This window comes from Larimichthys crocea, chromosome VII (assembly GCF_000972845.2).
Source record: "Larimichthys crocea isolate SSNF chromosome VII, L_crocea_2.0, whole genome shotgun sequence".
NCBI classification, from domain to species: Eukaryota; Metazoa; Chordata; class Actinopteri; family Sciaenidae; genus Larimichthys; species Larimichthys crocea.
Genome location: NC_040017.1, coordinates 6,935,709 through 6,952,041, shown reverse-complemented (window position 1 = coordinate 6,952,041; position 16,333 = coordinate 6,935,709). Strand labels below are relative to the sequence as shown.

Below are 16,333 nucleotides of genomic sequence, written 5' to 3'. Positions count from 1 at the left end.
GACAAATAGAGATAAAATGTTAGCGGAGACGGTGGGAGGTGACGGAAAAAGGTGGAAAAAACAAGGGTAGATGGAAAGCTGGAACTGTATGCAGGGAATGAATAAGATGTGCTGTGATAGAGAAAGGTGCCAAGGAGGAGGAAAACACAAAAATGCATCAAGTTGACGAAGGTTTAGTGTTTTATTTTCCTCACTTTGGTTCATCCAGTTCTATGAGTCAACTAGTGGTGAATCTGGTTCTTCTAATTCTTCCCCTTGACTCACTCTGATTGTGATAACAAATATTATGCAGCCTAATGACACCTTTTCTTTTTTTAGACCTCATTCCTCTGTCTGAGTCATGAACCCGGGAGTTCATAATGAAATATACACAGAGAACAAAAAAAACATGTGACACACACACTCTTATTTCCCAGAAAAACAACAGCACTCATGCTTAGATATAACAGAAGCTTGTGTATGAGCGATCATGTGTCATAAAACAATTTTAACAAGAAAAACATCTGTTAAGTTGCTTAACTCACAGTTGCCATTTGGCCTGAATGATCTGTCGAGTTCCTGTGGATTCATCACTCAGCAAAAACAATTTATCAGATCAGACGAACTCCTCCTACATAACACTTAACCGTCTAAGCAGCAACAAAACTGGACGGCCTTTAATTACTCCCTCACCGTGTGGTATCTGTAAAAGACCATAAACAATATTTTATTGTGGCATATTTTCCTCATCAAGAATATGAGCAAAATACTGAATATGCAAGACATTTGATTGATAGATTTTGGCCACGTCATTGGTGCTGATTGCTGAGTTGTTTTTGCTTCTCCAAGTGTCATGAAATATTGAAAGAGTTTCCTGGAACCAGCAAATAGAAAAGATTTTGAAAGTTTCTTAATCGAAACTCTTTGGACACAATGGAACAACAATACTGTAGAGCTGTAATGGCTAGCTGCTTAATTGAGTCCAGCGAACAGGCAACAAGTTTGATAGTGGATTGATCATTTCAAGCAAGAATGCCAAATACTTAATGGTTTAAATGAAAGAATTTGCTGCTTTTTCTTGTCTTACATTAAAAATAAATTGAATATCTTTAAGTTTCAGACTTAAAGAGTTGACCAGGCATCACCTTAAAGTGGTGTGATGGGCATGTTTCACAGTTTTCTAATGTTCTATAGTTCATGAATTATTTAAATTTACGAGTCCATAAATAAAATTCTTATTTGCAGCCCTACAGCAATGTGTTGCCCTGATCTTCATAACCAATAAATAGGGATCATAAACGAATTAACCAATCATAGCAACCAATTTGTACTGCATATTCTCTGATTAGTCATAACATAATTAAAAGCTGTTTTATGCAAATTTCACCTGATTATTTTTATAATGTTATAATATTTGTTATTATAATTTATATTTAAAAAACACTGACGACAAACTAGTTTTAATAAATCCACCAATTATTATTATTGTTAGTGAAAATTAAAATATAAGCCTACGACTGTTTTGTCACGTCACTAATATATCGATTTACTCTTTTAATGAATGAGCTCGGAGCCCATCACTGTTGTCCTGTTAGTCAGTGTGGCATTTGAGCATGGCTGCTGCAAGCAACAGCTGTCAAAGCTCATTATTCGGCTTATTTTATTGGATCCTTGTCTTCCGTCTCCGCTACGTTAGGAACTGAACATTAGCTAGACTCTCTCACCGACCTTTGCTCCTGCCTCGTCAGCCGGTCAACATTTGATCTTTGAACTCTCACCCTGTCTGTCGTCTGCTGTTTTCCTTCCTCATGCATTTTTTTTTTTTACTTCTCACCCACATGTTACAGCTCTGTAATTACAGCTGTCACTCACACATCCCTCGTCATCCACATTTTGTTTTCACTCTCGTGTTCTCACTCTCTTTTTTTCTCAAAACCCACTCAGAGTCACGAACAGAGCAGATGAAGGTATGTGTGTGTGTGTGTGTGTGTGTGTGTGTGTGTGTGTGTGTGTGTGTGTACGGATAATTGAAAACGCTTTTCCCCTCTCTTAGCTTGGAGTCTAGCGATGCAAGATGATGATTAAAAGTGGATGTTGTGTGACTATTTGTACACAGGTCTGTTACTCCTTCTGTATTTTATCTGTCAGCTCTCTTTCATGCATCTTTGCTCTTTTGGAACAATTGTTCTTTTGGTGATATATTTGATGAAAACACTCGCTTTCCAGATTAGAAACAAGACACAATCAAATCACTTGCCTCCCACACTTTGGATCAATCTGCCTGAGGAACCCTGGCAGGATAAATTAGTTATATTACTTTTCTTCTTTGCTGTTACATTTCTCTAGCAGTTTTTTGTGGTTTATTTTTATTTTCCTCATTTTTGGCTTTTGTGTTTTCTGGTGTTTCTGGTGTCTACTTTATTTTACTTTTGTTCTCGCTGCTGTTTTTATACTTCTTTGTAGACCACTTTTGTAGCTGTGCTTTGACAAATGCCACATAGTTAAAGTTGTGTTTATTTTTTCTTAGGATCCACAACTTTTAGAATAAAGTTAATATTTAAGTTTTCTTTAGAATTGTAAGTCCTTATAGTCTGACATACAACAATAAATTATTCAACAGGTAGAAAACATCCACTAAACATAATTTGCTGCTTAATCACTTCATATGAAGTTTAGTATAAAACATCAAACTATGTTCAGTGCAAAATAGTCAATACACATGTTGGTGAGTATAAATACACACACATACGCCCTGTGGTGTGGTAATGAGGACCAGGGACAGACACCCGTGGGATCTGGTTGCTCCACTGTGTTCAGGTCATAAGGAGGGGTTGTTCTCCATTTTGGGGTTTCTCTTGGCCCTTGATGTGTTTCTCAGATTTTCCCCAGTTTTCTTAGTGGTGTGGCGGAAGAGGAAGAGGGAAAGATGTGAGGAAAGTGAGGAATGAACGTGGATCGCAGAGGACTCGAGGGGGGCATTGAATGAACCCAGCCGGATGGTAATAGCGGGGTCGATGTTCCGGCCAATTTAGCCTGCTCTCTACCTCGGCCCTGCCTAACACTCGGCTAACAACTACTGATAGAAAGCGACAGAAGGAGAGAGGGATAAAAGGAGGAGGAGAAGAAGCAGAGGGTGGGAGCATGCAGAGAGGAAAGATGGAGAATGGGAGTGGAGTTAAAATGAGAAAGACAGATTAAAGAAGAAGGAGGAGACGGGATGGGATGGGATGGGATGGGAGTGAAGGAGCAGCGGGAAAGAACGAAATAAGGCTCCGAGCAAATCGCGAAGCTGTAAATGGATGGAAACGGAGAGGAAGAGGAAAAAGAAAATCGCCAACTTTCTTCAGGAGAAACTTTCTCCCCCTGGATTCCACCCGTAAGGAGTGTGAATTTTTTAAGGCCATGTTGAGCTTTACGTTGTACGGAGGTTGTGTGAGTGTTGCGTTCCCGTCTCCCCCCGTCGTTCTCTCTCCCAGGATTAATTACCGGGTGTCAGTCACAGCCGACGGCTCTCCCACGCTCCCTTGCTCCCACCGGTGCATTCTGGGAAAGCGACAGGTACAGCCAAAGGTAGTTTTTTGTGTGTGTGTGTGTGTGTGTGTGCGTGTGTGTATAAGTATGGAATGCAGGAGGGGGGGGGGGTCATATGCTAAATATGAAACTGTTTATGCGTGAAGTGTGGAGCCCATTGCTTTCAGTCTTCATGCTATGCTAAGCTAATGTCTCCTGGCTCCAACTCCATAGTTATGGTACAGATGTTGATCTGAGAAGGTGTTGATCTTCTCATCTGATTCACGGCAAATAAAAGCAAGCAAGCAAATGTCAAACTATTGCTCCCTAAACCTCCTTTATTTACGCCTGCAAGTCAGAAATTTCTTCAGTGGTGAGGACAGTTTTTGTATCCCTGTGAGCAAAAGAACAAGAGCACACGCATTCTCAGACACTGACTGGAAACATTAATATTACCTTTGTCTCGCTAAGTTTATGGCGCCATAAGTCCAGATAACAGCCGAGTAATAGCTTTACAGTGTATTGCAGACAGCACATTATTGGCTATCGAAAGCATGTGTAGAGGTTAGTTGAACCTAGCACACTGACAAAGACACTATTATAATGATGGTTGGGTGTAGGCACCTCAATTTAGAAACCCCATCTGTAACTTGTTCCCATTGTCTGAGGAGCGAACGCAGAGAATGAGGCGAAAGAGCGAGGGAGGAAAAGTGGGTGAGGAGGGGGGAAAAAACGGTGAAAATGGGAGGGTGGGGGGTGCTTTATCATAGTTTTTAATGAGGATTTATTAATAGGTTTTCATGGAAAGCGGAAGTTTAAGTGATGCTATTATTAACACAGTCTACCCTGGATCCTTTCATTGCACTGCCTGTGCCTTGTGCTGTTAGTGACCCTTTTTCAGTCAACAGAGACACCTCCTCACCCACCACCGTCCATTTCTGTCACTTGTCTGCGCGTCCAAGCCTGCTCCTTCCATACTAATCAGTGGTTTTCTGCTTCCTGGACGAACAGACGGTGTTTGTGTTCTCCTTCTGTCCTTCCTCCATCTCAGCTTCCCCTCCGCATTTGCTCATTCACCACTATCTGCCAGACTAATGCTCCAACTATGAGCATCTTGCGAAGAGACTCATGCATCACGGGGAAAGAAATTGTACTTCCATGTCTCCATTAATGCGGCAACACTCGTGCACCAAAACCGCACTTTCTCCTCCTTGGGGCACACTCTCTCATACACACTGTCCCCTCTGCTGCTCTCAGTGTCTTTGTGAAATCACTCATTGCCACACTGCTCCTCCAAAAATAACACTGATAATTAATTTCCGTCGTGAAATGATTCGTCTGTGGACTGACTAGCTTTCATATTTCACCCTGCATCGATCCCCCCAGCCTGCTCGCGTGCGCTTCATTAGTCAGAGAGAGAGAGAGAGAGAGAGAGAGAGTTAAGTCAATTACCGTCGCTTATGTTTGAAAGCAACGCAAAAAAACACATTAATTACAATAGAGTTGAGATGTAAATTGGGATTGATGAGTGGGGCAGTTTGTGTCACATGTCTGTGGAGCTGCTCCCCTTATAAAACTACAGCGACCTTACATCAAAGCAAGAACTTAATAACAGGGTCCAAAGCAAACTTTGTCTTGCAAAGTTATTAAGTGGGTGCCATAAAGCCCCAGTGTTAGCAGCGGACCCGGGCGCTCTGCCACCTCCAGCTGATTCGACATATGAATGGGAAAGAAATCTGCTGGGCTATTGGATTTCAGTTAACGTGCTGAATTAACTGAGGTGAAATTGGAGCCTCCCTCGCTGTAATGGGCAGGACATTAAAAGGGAATTCAAGAAGCCTCAGCTCTCAATAAAGGGACAACCCAGTCAATTACACATTTAGATTTTTGTTATACGTATGTATGGAAAGAATCAATTACCTGGCCCAGTGGAGGCTTTCTGTGAGCTATTCACCAAATGCTTATTGTCAATATTACAATCATCAATTTATTGTATTCTATTTTTAAAGACTGCTTCACTGGATTCTCTTTCTACTCCATTTTTCAACTGTAACCACAATAAATATTAGTGTAACTCCTGTGCCTGCTTAGTATTTGGCTTCCAACCACCGCTGGTAATGACATCAACTCTTTCTTCCTTCTCCACAGGCCCTCCGTCGGCGCCTGTCCACCTCATCTCTAATGTGAACGAGACCTCTGTAAACCTGGAGTGGAGCCCACCCCGGAGCTCCGGAGGACGTCAGGACTTGACATACAACGTGGTGTGTAAGCGCTGCGGACCGGACGGCCGGCGCTGTCAGCCCTGCGGTAACGGCATCCACTTCAGCCCCCAGCAGCTGAGCTTGAAGGGAACGAGGGTGTCCATCAATGAGCTGCAGGCCCACACCAACTACACCTTTGAGGTGTGGGCGGTGAACGGAGTCTCGCCTCAGAGCCCTGGGCCCGAACAGGCCGTGTCTGTGACTGTCACCACCAACCAGGCCGGTAAGACAACCAGTCATGGCTTAAATTGGCAGGTGATTCAGACTGGGTTAATGGAAAGTTAAAGAAAGTCATCACCAAGACAGATTTCATGACACCAGTGCTGAAGTCCTTAAAGGCTTCCCATGGGTGTAGCATCGAATTATTGAAGAATAAATAAGTGTTATGTCGATCTGACTGGAAGAGAGCAACTCTGATTGGCCCAATATATTGACATACCAATATATTTTTAATCCTACTGAATATGTAATGGTGGAGCCCAGTGAAACACTGCAAATTATATGTTTTTATGCAAGATTTATGGACTTGGCTTTGCTGGTATCTTCATAAAAATGCAAAGGAAAATGGGAGTAACTTAAGATAAGCGCCACATGAAATAGGACATATCGGCACATTTACATTCAGCAGATCTACATTTGTAGGGTAGGGTGTATTAAACTGGATGTAACCACTAACTATTGTTACATTTACCTACAGTTAACTCTTGTAAGTGAAACAAAATGGATTCAATTTGGAATTCAGAATTAATTTTTGACATTAGAAACAGCATCTTACGAGTATCCTCTCTCACTCAGTGGCTGTTCTGGAGCTTTTGAGCGCATCATCCTCTTCATCACATAGTTTACTGAATTATCTCCAGTGGTTTGCCTGCTAATCCAAGTTAGCTTCTTAAGAAGGAAAGAGTGCATGTTGGTAGAGTTGCTTTGTAGTTGTGTGTGTGTGTGTGTGTGTGTTGGGGGGGGGCTTATATTTCATGCAGAGCACAGGTTACACTGAGCGCTTGAAGTACTTTTCTTGAGGGCAATCTGCGTGTCAAAACATGTTTATTAAAGCTGTAAATAATTTGGGTGAAGGCTGGGTGATTACCGAGGAGGATGATGGATTCTCTGCAGTGGGAAATGATTTTCTGCAATATTTCACTTGAGTTTTGCATAATTAGGCACGAGGAGCCTAGGCTGAAGATAGGGGCAACGTGCTATATTTAGCTCGCGAGCTAACGAATTAGATGAGTCGTATTGATCTGTGGAGGCTTCATTACAAATGCTGCTGGATTGTGTGTGTGTGTACGTGTGTGTAATTATTCTAGTAAAATACACCCATGAATACAGCCTCTTCTTCAGAGCTGGAAAAGAGCCCTCTAGCCTGGGAGGTGCGTTCAAAGCCTCCCGTTGTTTTGTCATTTAGCCATTTTGTAACCGGTTGTTGTGCAAATGGATTTTACGACCCTGGCCCTTTCTCTTCATCCCTCCCTGCTCTTCTCCACTTATAGCCGATCATTACCTTAGTCTTCTTTACTGCCCTGCTCTTGGGTGGCGAGCTAAGTGCCTTTTTGTGTCGTTTTTTTTTATCACTAATTTCCATGCCTGGGAAAAGCGAATACCTTGAATAGGGCTCGGACTGGCAATTTAAGGACACGCTGGCTTGATTTATCAGCTGGGGTCAGGAAGATAGAGATGAATGGATGTGCTGCCTGTGGGAGAGCTGCGAGTCCTGCCAGACATGCATGTGTGGGAGCTGTAATGGAGCACACCCTGGAGTCCAGACCGAGGGCTCGTAATCGCATGTCAGTATGGTCACACTGATGCACAGTTGCGCCAAAAGTCCAAAGTGCACACATGGATTCATAAAAGTGTGCACACACACACACACACACACACACACACACACACACACTGACACACTCGCATTGATGTCCCCATGAGGTTGCTCGAGGCTAATCTGCTGACTTCAACTTGTAAGATATAGATGATGTTGCCTTTGGCTCGTCACTGGTGCATGTTTCGCAACTGTTCTCCAGGATTAGTTATACGAAGCCTGCAGCTGGAAGCTCTATTATGGTGTGTGTTATGTGTGTGTCTGTGTGCGTAAGGGTGTATGTTTGCACATGTGCAGAGCTGACTGCACGCTCAGCTAAAAGTGAGAAAATGTGTTACACAGAGTATTTGCTCACGGATGGAGATGATCTACATTTGCCTCTTAAACAATGTCCTCTATGTGTCTCCCTCGGTGTGTGTGTGTGTATGTGTGTATGTCTCTTCTAATTTGTGTGCGTGTGTGTGCGTGTTAAAGAGAATAGCTCCAGACTGATTGGATTTCTTCCTGCTAATGCTCGGTAGGGGCTTTGGAAGCTCTGGTTTCAGCCGCTGGTAATCCAGCCAGTCATCTGCGGCTGTCCCTCTCTCTGTATCGCCTGCCCTCATCCAGACACTGTGGATTACGCATTTATTATGATAGATTTATTAGGATTTATAAGTACTGTGGAAAAGACACCCCCGCCATTGCCTTTCCATAGAGGTTCAAATTTCGGCTAGAGAAGAAGAAGTGAGGTAGGCAGGTTGGAAGGGAGGAGCGCTTATGCATTTTTGCGTGAGAGGAAAATAGATGAAGGTGCAGCAGAGAAATATGCCGGGAGACAAAAATTAGGAGCGGTGTTGATTGCGTGTGCATGCATCTGTGACCAGGCGTGCATACAAAGAGGTCAGATTCCGCGTCTCGCCATGAACAATTCCACTGTCGTAAATCAGCCAGTGTGTAACCCTTTCACCCAGACCGCTCAAGGAAAGGGAGGGGAAGAGAGAGGGGGATGTCCAAGCTTTGAACTGACCCCTGGCTGTAAATGGATGTTTTTTCTTCCTTTTATGGGATCAAGCACTTGTGTGTGTGTGAGAAAGAAGGAAAGAGAGGTGTTTATGTCTCGATGCAAAATACTTGGCAGGCTTAGGTGACTAAAAGTAAATTAGTCCATAAGAGAGTGTGTGTGTGGGCACGTCTGTCAGCGCACATGTGTGTGAGTTTCCATCTCACTGGCAAATCGGACAGACGTACATGTGGAAATGTGTTCGGGGAGATGGAAGCAGTCTTTATAGGCGGGGGGGAGGAAGGATCTTGTAAGCAGGAGCCATTTTCTCGACACCCTGAAAAACGGCTCCCTCCTCGGCTATTTTTCCTTGGCGGCAGCAAAATCGAGTGACTCCAATCTGGCAACCAGGCTCCAATCTGGCAACCACATGTGCACCGCGGCCCCTGTCTCTTTTAATGTCAAATTGTAATCGACCGCATATTCGCGCAACAGCTCGAGTCGACCACAGCTGCTCCTCGCGACACAAATGCTTTGTGATGAACAAGCTCGCGAAGACAAACTCGCTCACTTCACAAACTGTGTTCCATGCAGACACAAAACCGACACACAACCTATTTTTTAAACCAAAACCTGGACTGCTATTTGTCTGCGCCAGGTTTTTACTCTGTATAATGTATGCATAGGTGGTATGATTGAGTTTTTTGCTGTGTATGTGAGATAATGGCACTAGGTGTGTGTTTTTCTATGTGAAATTCTATCTTTCTATTTGTGTAATGAGGTCCTTTGTGTTGCTGGGTATGTGTGTGTGTGTGTGTGTGTGTGTGTAAATGTTGCAGGCTGTGAAAGAGTTTTTTTGGAGCGACCAGTTTTGAAATGAGATCTGAATATTCATTGCATCTAACACTTATTATTCCACCAGCGTTTTTAGCCCACGCGTACAGGAGGCAGTAAGAAATTAAAGATCTTCCCACATATTTTAAATTCATCCACAGAGGTGCCAGCTTGTCTAGCATGGTCTGCCCAAGTCGCAGCCTCAGGTTAAACTTTTGTCTATTCAGGGTCGACATGTCAGGCATCGTCTTGCATCAGCTCTGCGCACTTTGTGTATCCATGGTTTTACAATATTTACATACGTCTGTGTTTGCTTTTTAAACATTCCTCTGACTAATCTATCCGTAACAAATTATAAAGTGTGGCCTTGATGGATCACCCATTTCATGTATGGGCTGTTTTTAACCTTGCCGTCTCACATAGGGGAACACAGAAGGGACCACTCAGAAAATCAGTCATCTTTATCCTCATGTTAGTCGAGGGAAAAATAAAAATGCAACAACAGGAGGCAACACGATTAAACTGCCATATCTGTCATCTTTGGAGGAAAGATGGATGTGTGGATTACCTTGGGGGAACGAAGGCCTGTGACCCCCTCAGGTCTTTTCTCTCTGAGTCAGAGCGTCCTCGGTCAGCCCCAGGAGGGCCTTCAAATTGGCTCTCGCTGCCGGGTAAGATTGATCGGAGGGATACAAATGGCCGCCATCTAATTGTTTAACGGAGACGCAACACATTAGGCCAACAGCATTACACAACCTTGGGTTAATCTATTTACCAAGAGATGTCTGCAATCCCATCCCTCTCCATCTCCATCTCAACCCCCACCGGTCACAAACGCTCCACACCCCCCTCCCTCCTGCTGCTTCTTCACCCCGCTGAAACTCAATCCGAGGCTAGTACTTGAATTCCAGGCCTGTTTGAACTCAATCCCTGGCTAAAAGCCGGGTTTTGTTAGCGTTAGCTTGGAGGCTAGGCTCCCTGGAGCCCCTGGTCAAAGTGATGAGAATGTATATAATGTCACAGATAATCCAATCATAATCGGTGGACCGCGAGCCCCTCATTAATCATCCCACTGTAATTTTTTAAAAGGCAGATGGTCTGGAACGAGTAAGGTTACAGTATCATTGAGGACCAAAGGTCAAAGATTCACTTCTTGTAAGCACAGACGCCTCAAAAAAAAGTTACCTGGGGGAATAGATGATGAAGATTGTTTGGTTGTTGAGGGTACTTGGGGGAACTTGATGCTAGAACCCCCCAAAGCGTTGGAGATGTCTGTGTCCTTGGTCTTTTTCTACCTGAGTTGCATGGCCTATAACTCCACCTGTCCCACCATGTATCTTCTTATCTGCTCAAAACTCAATCTGTACAAGAGTGTCTCTCTGTCAACACTATCTCTCCTATGCGTATGGGTTTCTCTTTGTAGCGTCGAGAGTGTGTATGACCCAATTTTAGTGTTGTCACACTCCCCGAAGATAGAGGTTTGATTTGTGCAGGAGCGACACACCAGAGGGAGGGGACGAGTGTAAGCCATTATCTGTGCTTTAACCTTCACATGTTAAAAGGCGTTTGAACGCAGATAACACGGCTGCTTGAAATATGGCCTCATTATCAGTTGTAGCAGAAATGGCTTGAGATAAGATCGCTCACTGGAGCTTTAATGAAAACCAATTGATTTGCTCTCTTGAAGACCAGGGGAAAAAAATAAAAAAGCAAAGGTGTTGAGCTCATTTCGAGCTTTTCGAGGCTGACTTTGTATCAGGATAAGGTTTCCCAGGGTGACCTGGGTATTTTCAGAAAATGAAGTTATTATTAATAATAACATTATTTTGCCAGCTCGTAGGAAAAGTGGCCGAGGCTCTAGCGTCAGCCGAGGGAAATTGGATCAGTATTATTGATGCCAACCGTTAGTTTAGAAATAGAGTAAAGCCATACACTCTTGCTTTGGCAATTGAGCTGTGTGGCCATACAGCTCTGTAACACCTCAGATTTTGAATGGAAGCCAAGTTCAAAGACAAATGGAAGTGATTGCCTTGTGGCCTGGCCTGCTGTTTGGCTTTCCCAGCAGGAGCAATGTGTGGGGGATTTTGGACAGCAACACAAAAGAGACTTGGTGTCTCCAAGGCTAAAAACAACATGGAGGACGGGGAGAAAGCAGTGGGCTAAAATAGTTTTTTTCTGTCTTTCTTTGATCATCTCACTAGCTCCCTCACCAGTAACTTCCATCCAGGCGAAAGATATCACAAGACACACCATCTCACTTGCCTGGCAGCCCCCGGATAGAGCCAACGGGGTCATCCTGGAGTATGAGGTCAAGTACTACGAGAAGGTGAGGGATCCTATGGGAGATGTAGTTTTATCTCCAAAATAGTAACACATTTCAACAGAAGACAGAGAAAAAAAAAACACAGCTTGTCTGTTTTTGTTCTTCACACTGTTTCTTTTTCTGTCTGCCTTCCACAGGACCAAAATGAAAGAAGCTACAGAATCATAAAAACCTCATCAAGGAACACTGACATCAAGGGTCTAACCCCGCTCACTTCCTACGTGTTCCATGTGCGTGCTCGTACGGCTGCCGGCTACGGGGAATTCAGCGGACCGTTTGAGTTCATGACCAACTCCGGTGAGTTCAGCCGCTTCTGCTCAGCTTGCCTCGATGACATCAGTGCACTGTAAGAGAAGCAGAGAGGCTCTATGCCAAAGCGCATGACGCCCGCTACAACAAAGTCCTGCAATGGGATCTTTTACAAGTGCATCTCTTTTATTGAAGAGTCATTCATCAAAATATCTGTCCTTTATATAAGATAAATGATATTGCGCTCCAGCACCTGACTGGCAACTTGAGTAGTTTCCATTATTCAAGTCGCAATGAGTCTCAGTGGATGTGCCGGCTAGGGTTCAACTTATATGGGTTTTTTAGAGTGATAAAGTTTCTGATATTTTTAGTTGGAAGCTGCTGATAGCGACTTTTTGCTTCTTGTTAGTAGCCTCAAATGTTAGCATTTTAAAGCCAGAATATTTCGTGTTTCCACCAGACTCTAAAACTGTAAGCCTAAGATAATAACAGTAACACGCCCCCCTCAGTGCGGGTGGACTCAAATTAGCCTGTGAAACCCCACTGACCCGTCAGTAATTACAGACTCATGCAGGACATGCAAAAACCCACAGAACTTAAACTTGAATTCTCGAGAAGATCCCAAAGTTTCCAAGTCTTTCCATTTGATTCAACGGAGCAGCGACAAAAAAAAAAGATCCTGGGAGAAGCTGATACAAAACAGATATAGTAATATCAGTAATAATGTTGTTTTAACCTACCGAAGGGGGGGAAACTAGATGGAATTCATTCAAGCCTTGACAAACATCATTATATCATCAGTTTCATAATAATATGTAACATAATTGGATCTCCTCCGCTGCATGATATTCAGTGTTTATGCGAGATGATGACATAGAGGGTTCCAGAGATGCGCTGTAAGCCCAGATGTCCCCTTTGTAATGCAGATAAAGAAAGCAGCGCATGATAATGACACGGTCAAGCACACATCCTAATGAGCAGCTATTGTCTCTCAATGGTGCACGAAGACAGACATGGGGAGGAAATGTGAGGGGGGGGTACTCAGTGACTTTGACAAACACACAGTGTACACTGGCTTTCATGTGCAGCGACTCGATCGAGCGCAATGATATTGACTTTGCTCTTTGTCTCTGTCCAACCTTCCTCCCTTTCCTTTCCTTTGTTTCCCTTGTTCACCTTCCCCTTGTTTCCCCATCTTTCCTTCCTTTTCCCTCAGTCCCAGCTCCCATTATTGGCGATGGGGCCAACTCCACAGTGTTACTGGTGTCAGTGGTCGGCAGCGTGGTCCTCCTCATCATCCTCATCAGTGCTTTCGTCATCAGCCGAAGGTGAGCTTCCTCCCTCTGTCCCCCCCTCTGCTTTCTGTCTCTCCCTCTTTCCTCCCCAGATGAGGGATGTCTTTCTTTGCGCTGGGAAAAGTATCTGTCTGGAGATGGACGTCACACACAAACACACACACACACACACAAAGCCAGACAGCTAGTGCAACTCGCTCACATCAAATGAGTGATGACTCGCCACACCGGAGACGTGATTGACAGCTCCGACAGCTGAAAAGATGCAATCAGCGACCCCTCGCTCCCTGTCCTCTGCATCCATCCCTGCTCATCGCATCCCTCCATCCCTCTATCTCTGAGCTGCTGGCTGTAATCCCGTCTGCTAGTTATTTTCTCCCGCTGCGCCTTGCTGACCGCCGTGAAGAGAATGAGAGAGAGCCGGGGGGGGAAGAGAGGTAGAGGGAGAGGGAGAGGAGGGTTGACAATGAGATAAGCAGGCAATGAAAAGTAAGAGATAGAATACAGAGAAGGGAGAGGGAGACAGAGAGGCATCAGGTGGATTTGCAGTGACCCAATCTCAGGGTGTTAACCAGCGAGCAGGACAAAGCACCGTCACACAGATGGGATTACATGCAGATGGGGCTGCCTCACCTCAGGGTGTTAACCACACTCCACCATGTGTGTGTGTGCGTGTGTGTGTGTTGGGGGTGTGTGCACGTCCTTATGTTAAAAAAAAAAGAAGGATTGTTTTCATGTGTGTGGTGGCACAGGGGGAAGGGGAATGTTAATGGTTTGTGTGTGTACCTTTTACAGCATTCGTATGTGTGAGCGTGCCTCTTTATATGGAAACCAAATCATTGTTTGCATGAGTGTATTGGTGTTGAGGATGATGGGGAGTGAAGGGGGGCGTTCATTGTGTGTGTGTGTGTGTGTGTGTGTGTGTGCGTCCTCTCTTTCCATGTGATTGCCTCTCTCCCCGGCCAAGCAGGTGGTTGCCTCTGCCTTTTTTATATGCATGTGACGGCCACTGTCATTGTGCTGCTGCGGCCATCCTGTGATTGTGGGGAGGGACTGTAATCACGTAGCCGTTTACCATCATTACACAACCATAGAGGAGGACAATGTCTCGCACATCTGGTCATTTCCACCACTGACCTAACACATCAATATAAGCACAGGTGTCAGGCTGCCTGAGAGATTTAAGTGCATCTTCCTCTGGATTGATTTGTTGCTGTATGCTCAGTGCCCTTGAGAAACCTTTTCATAATAACACAATGTAAAAATACCCCAATACGAGTAGTAGCATGAAAATGCAGTATTTTTAGCAGTAAAAGTACTCATTATGCTATTATATATGTTATATATTATACATTTGTATGAATATTAATGATGTATTAGCATGTAAACAGCATTAATGCTGAGGCTGGTCAAGGAGGAGCTTGTTTAAGGTTAATATTATGTATATTTTATTTTAATGGAATACTTTTGACTTTAGATTTGGGGAAAAACACCTAAATTTTGAATTTTTACACTTCAGTTTGCTTCTCAATTAACATATAACATAACACAAGCTATTCCCTTCACTTCCTCTATGATTATGAGAAATAAATGTGAGTTAATGGATAGACATTAGAGTGGCATCGGTCCTTTCATCCGACACTCAGTAAGTAAGGGATCTAAAAAGAATATTTCCCAAAATGTATAAAGCTTTTATCCTCATAACTAAGAGCAATTACCAAGACAACAGTGCCACAAAACAATATCTAAAAGTCACATTAGGTTAGTATTCAAAAGCAGTCTCTGTATTTGTAATGAGCCCCTTTTAATAAATAATTAACATTAATACATTAATATCAGTGTCTCATCAGAATTCAGTGATTGTGTCGCCACTTCACATAATTTAATTGATGTATAAGTGGTTTTGTGTCTTGGTTTAAGTTTTTAATTAAGGTTTAGTGAATTGACACTTGTGTTCCATTTTTATTTGATTTTTTTCCACTTTGATATGAGATGCAGATACTTTGCTTTTCACTTTGCCTGACATGTTTGAAACATGTCGTATTGTAGTCGCTGTGACTGACCGCCCTGCTCTTTTTGCCCCCAGAAGGAGTAAGTACAGCAAAGCCAAGCAGGACTCTGACGAAGAGAAGCACTTACATCAAGGTAACTCATAGTTAACACTCCACAACTACGCGCTCTGTAACTGAAAAAACATCAGCACTGTCAGGTGTCTTCATGTGCGAGCACCCTTAACCGCAAATGAAGCCCATAAAATCAAGGGAAAAAACAAACTATTTTGAAGTTAATGTACTTGCATCCTAACATGCTCCAAACACCTCATTATCAAGTCATCAGCGCTGTTATTTGCATCCCACAAAAATTTCAAGTTAATGAGCTCCATCTTCATTGGAGTCAGCCATAGTGACATGAAAAGCATTGGAGTTAGAGTGGGAAGTGAGAGAAGAAAGGACGAGGAGGAGGAGGAGGAGGAGGAGGAGAGGTTCAACAGAGGAAGGCGGTGTAGCCTGCAGCATGATGGAAATAAAGAACAGATGGAGTATAGTTGCTGGAATGAATTAACCTTCACTTTTCATTTCTTTTTTCTCTCGCTTCCTTCCTTCCTTCCTTTCTTTCCAAACTTTCCTCAGGAGTGAGGATATACGTTGACCCTTTTACCTACGAGGACCCGAACCAAGCTGTCCGCGAGTTTGCCAAAGAGATCGACGCCTCCTGTATCAAGATTGAGAAAGTCATTGGCATTGGTGAGGAGCTTTTGTTTTTAAATCCAGCAAACTTCAGCCCTTTTTTTTTTGTAAATCAGATATTGTAAGCAGAGTGTCATGAGAAAGCTTTGCAGGAAGGCATACTTTGGATGAAATCATCCACCTAATGGGATAATAGTATGTGGTGTTCGTTTCATGCAAATATTCTGCTGCCAGAATATCTTCTCGTCTCAGTGAGCCATGTTTGTGTGTGCTCTTGTGTGCACTCCTTGAGAATAAAAACTCACACAACAATGCTTGGTCTGCATCTAGAAAGGACAACGAGTAAAATAAATAAATAAATACGGGCTAAATATGTTGTCCGTGCTATTCCTGTGGC

At 43.5% G+C, this 16,333-nt stretch overlaps 1 protein-coding gene across 4 annotated transcripts in view; it reads left to right on the top strand.

Annotated features, from left to right (window-relative positions):
- Positions 1-16,333, top strand: part of epha4l (eph receptor A4, like) — a 52,571-nt gene that overhangs the window by 23,327 nt on the left and 12,911 nt on the right. For 2 of the 4 annotated variants that reach the window (XM_019256265.2, XM_010731388.3), the window contains exons 5-10: positions 5,638-5,973; positions 11,584-11,708; positions 11,843-12,002; positions 13,171-13,282; positions 15,336-15,394; positions 15,880-15,993. In XM_019256265.2, the coding sequence (XP_019111810.1) occupies positions 5,638-5,973; positions 11,584-11,708; positions 11,843-12,002; positions 13,171-13,282; positions 15,336-15,394; positions 15,880-15,993 (906 nt within the window). The remainder of the gene's footprint in view (positions 1-5,637; positions 5,974-11,583; positions 11,709-11,842; positions 12,003-13,170; positions 13,283-15,335; positions 15,395-15,879; positions 15,994-16,333) is intronic. The other 2 variants (XM_019256267.2, XM_019256266.2) reach the window with 2 other exon arrangements.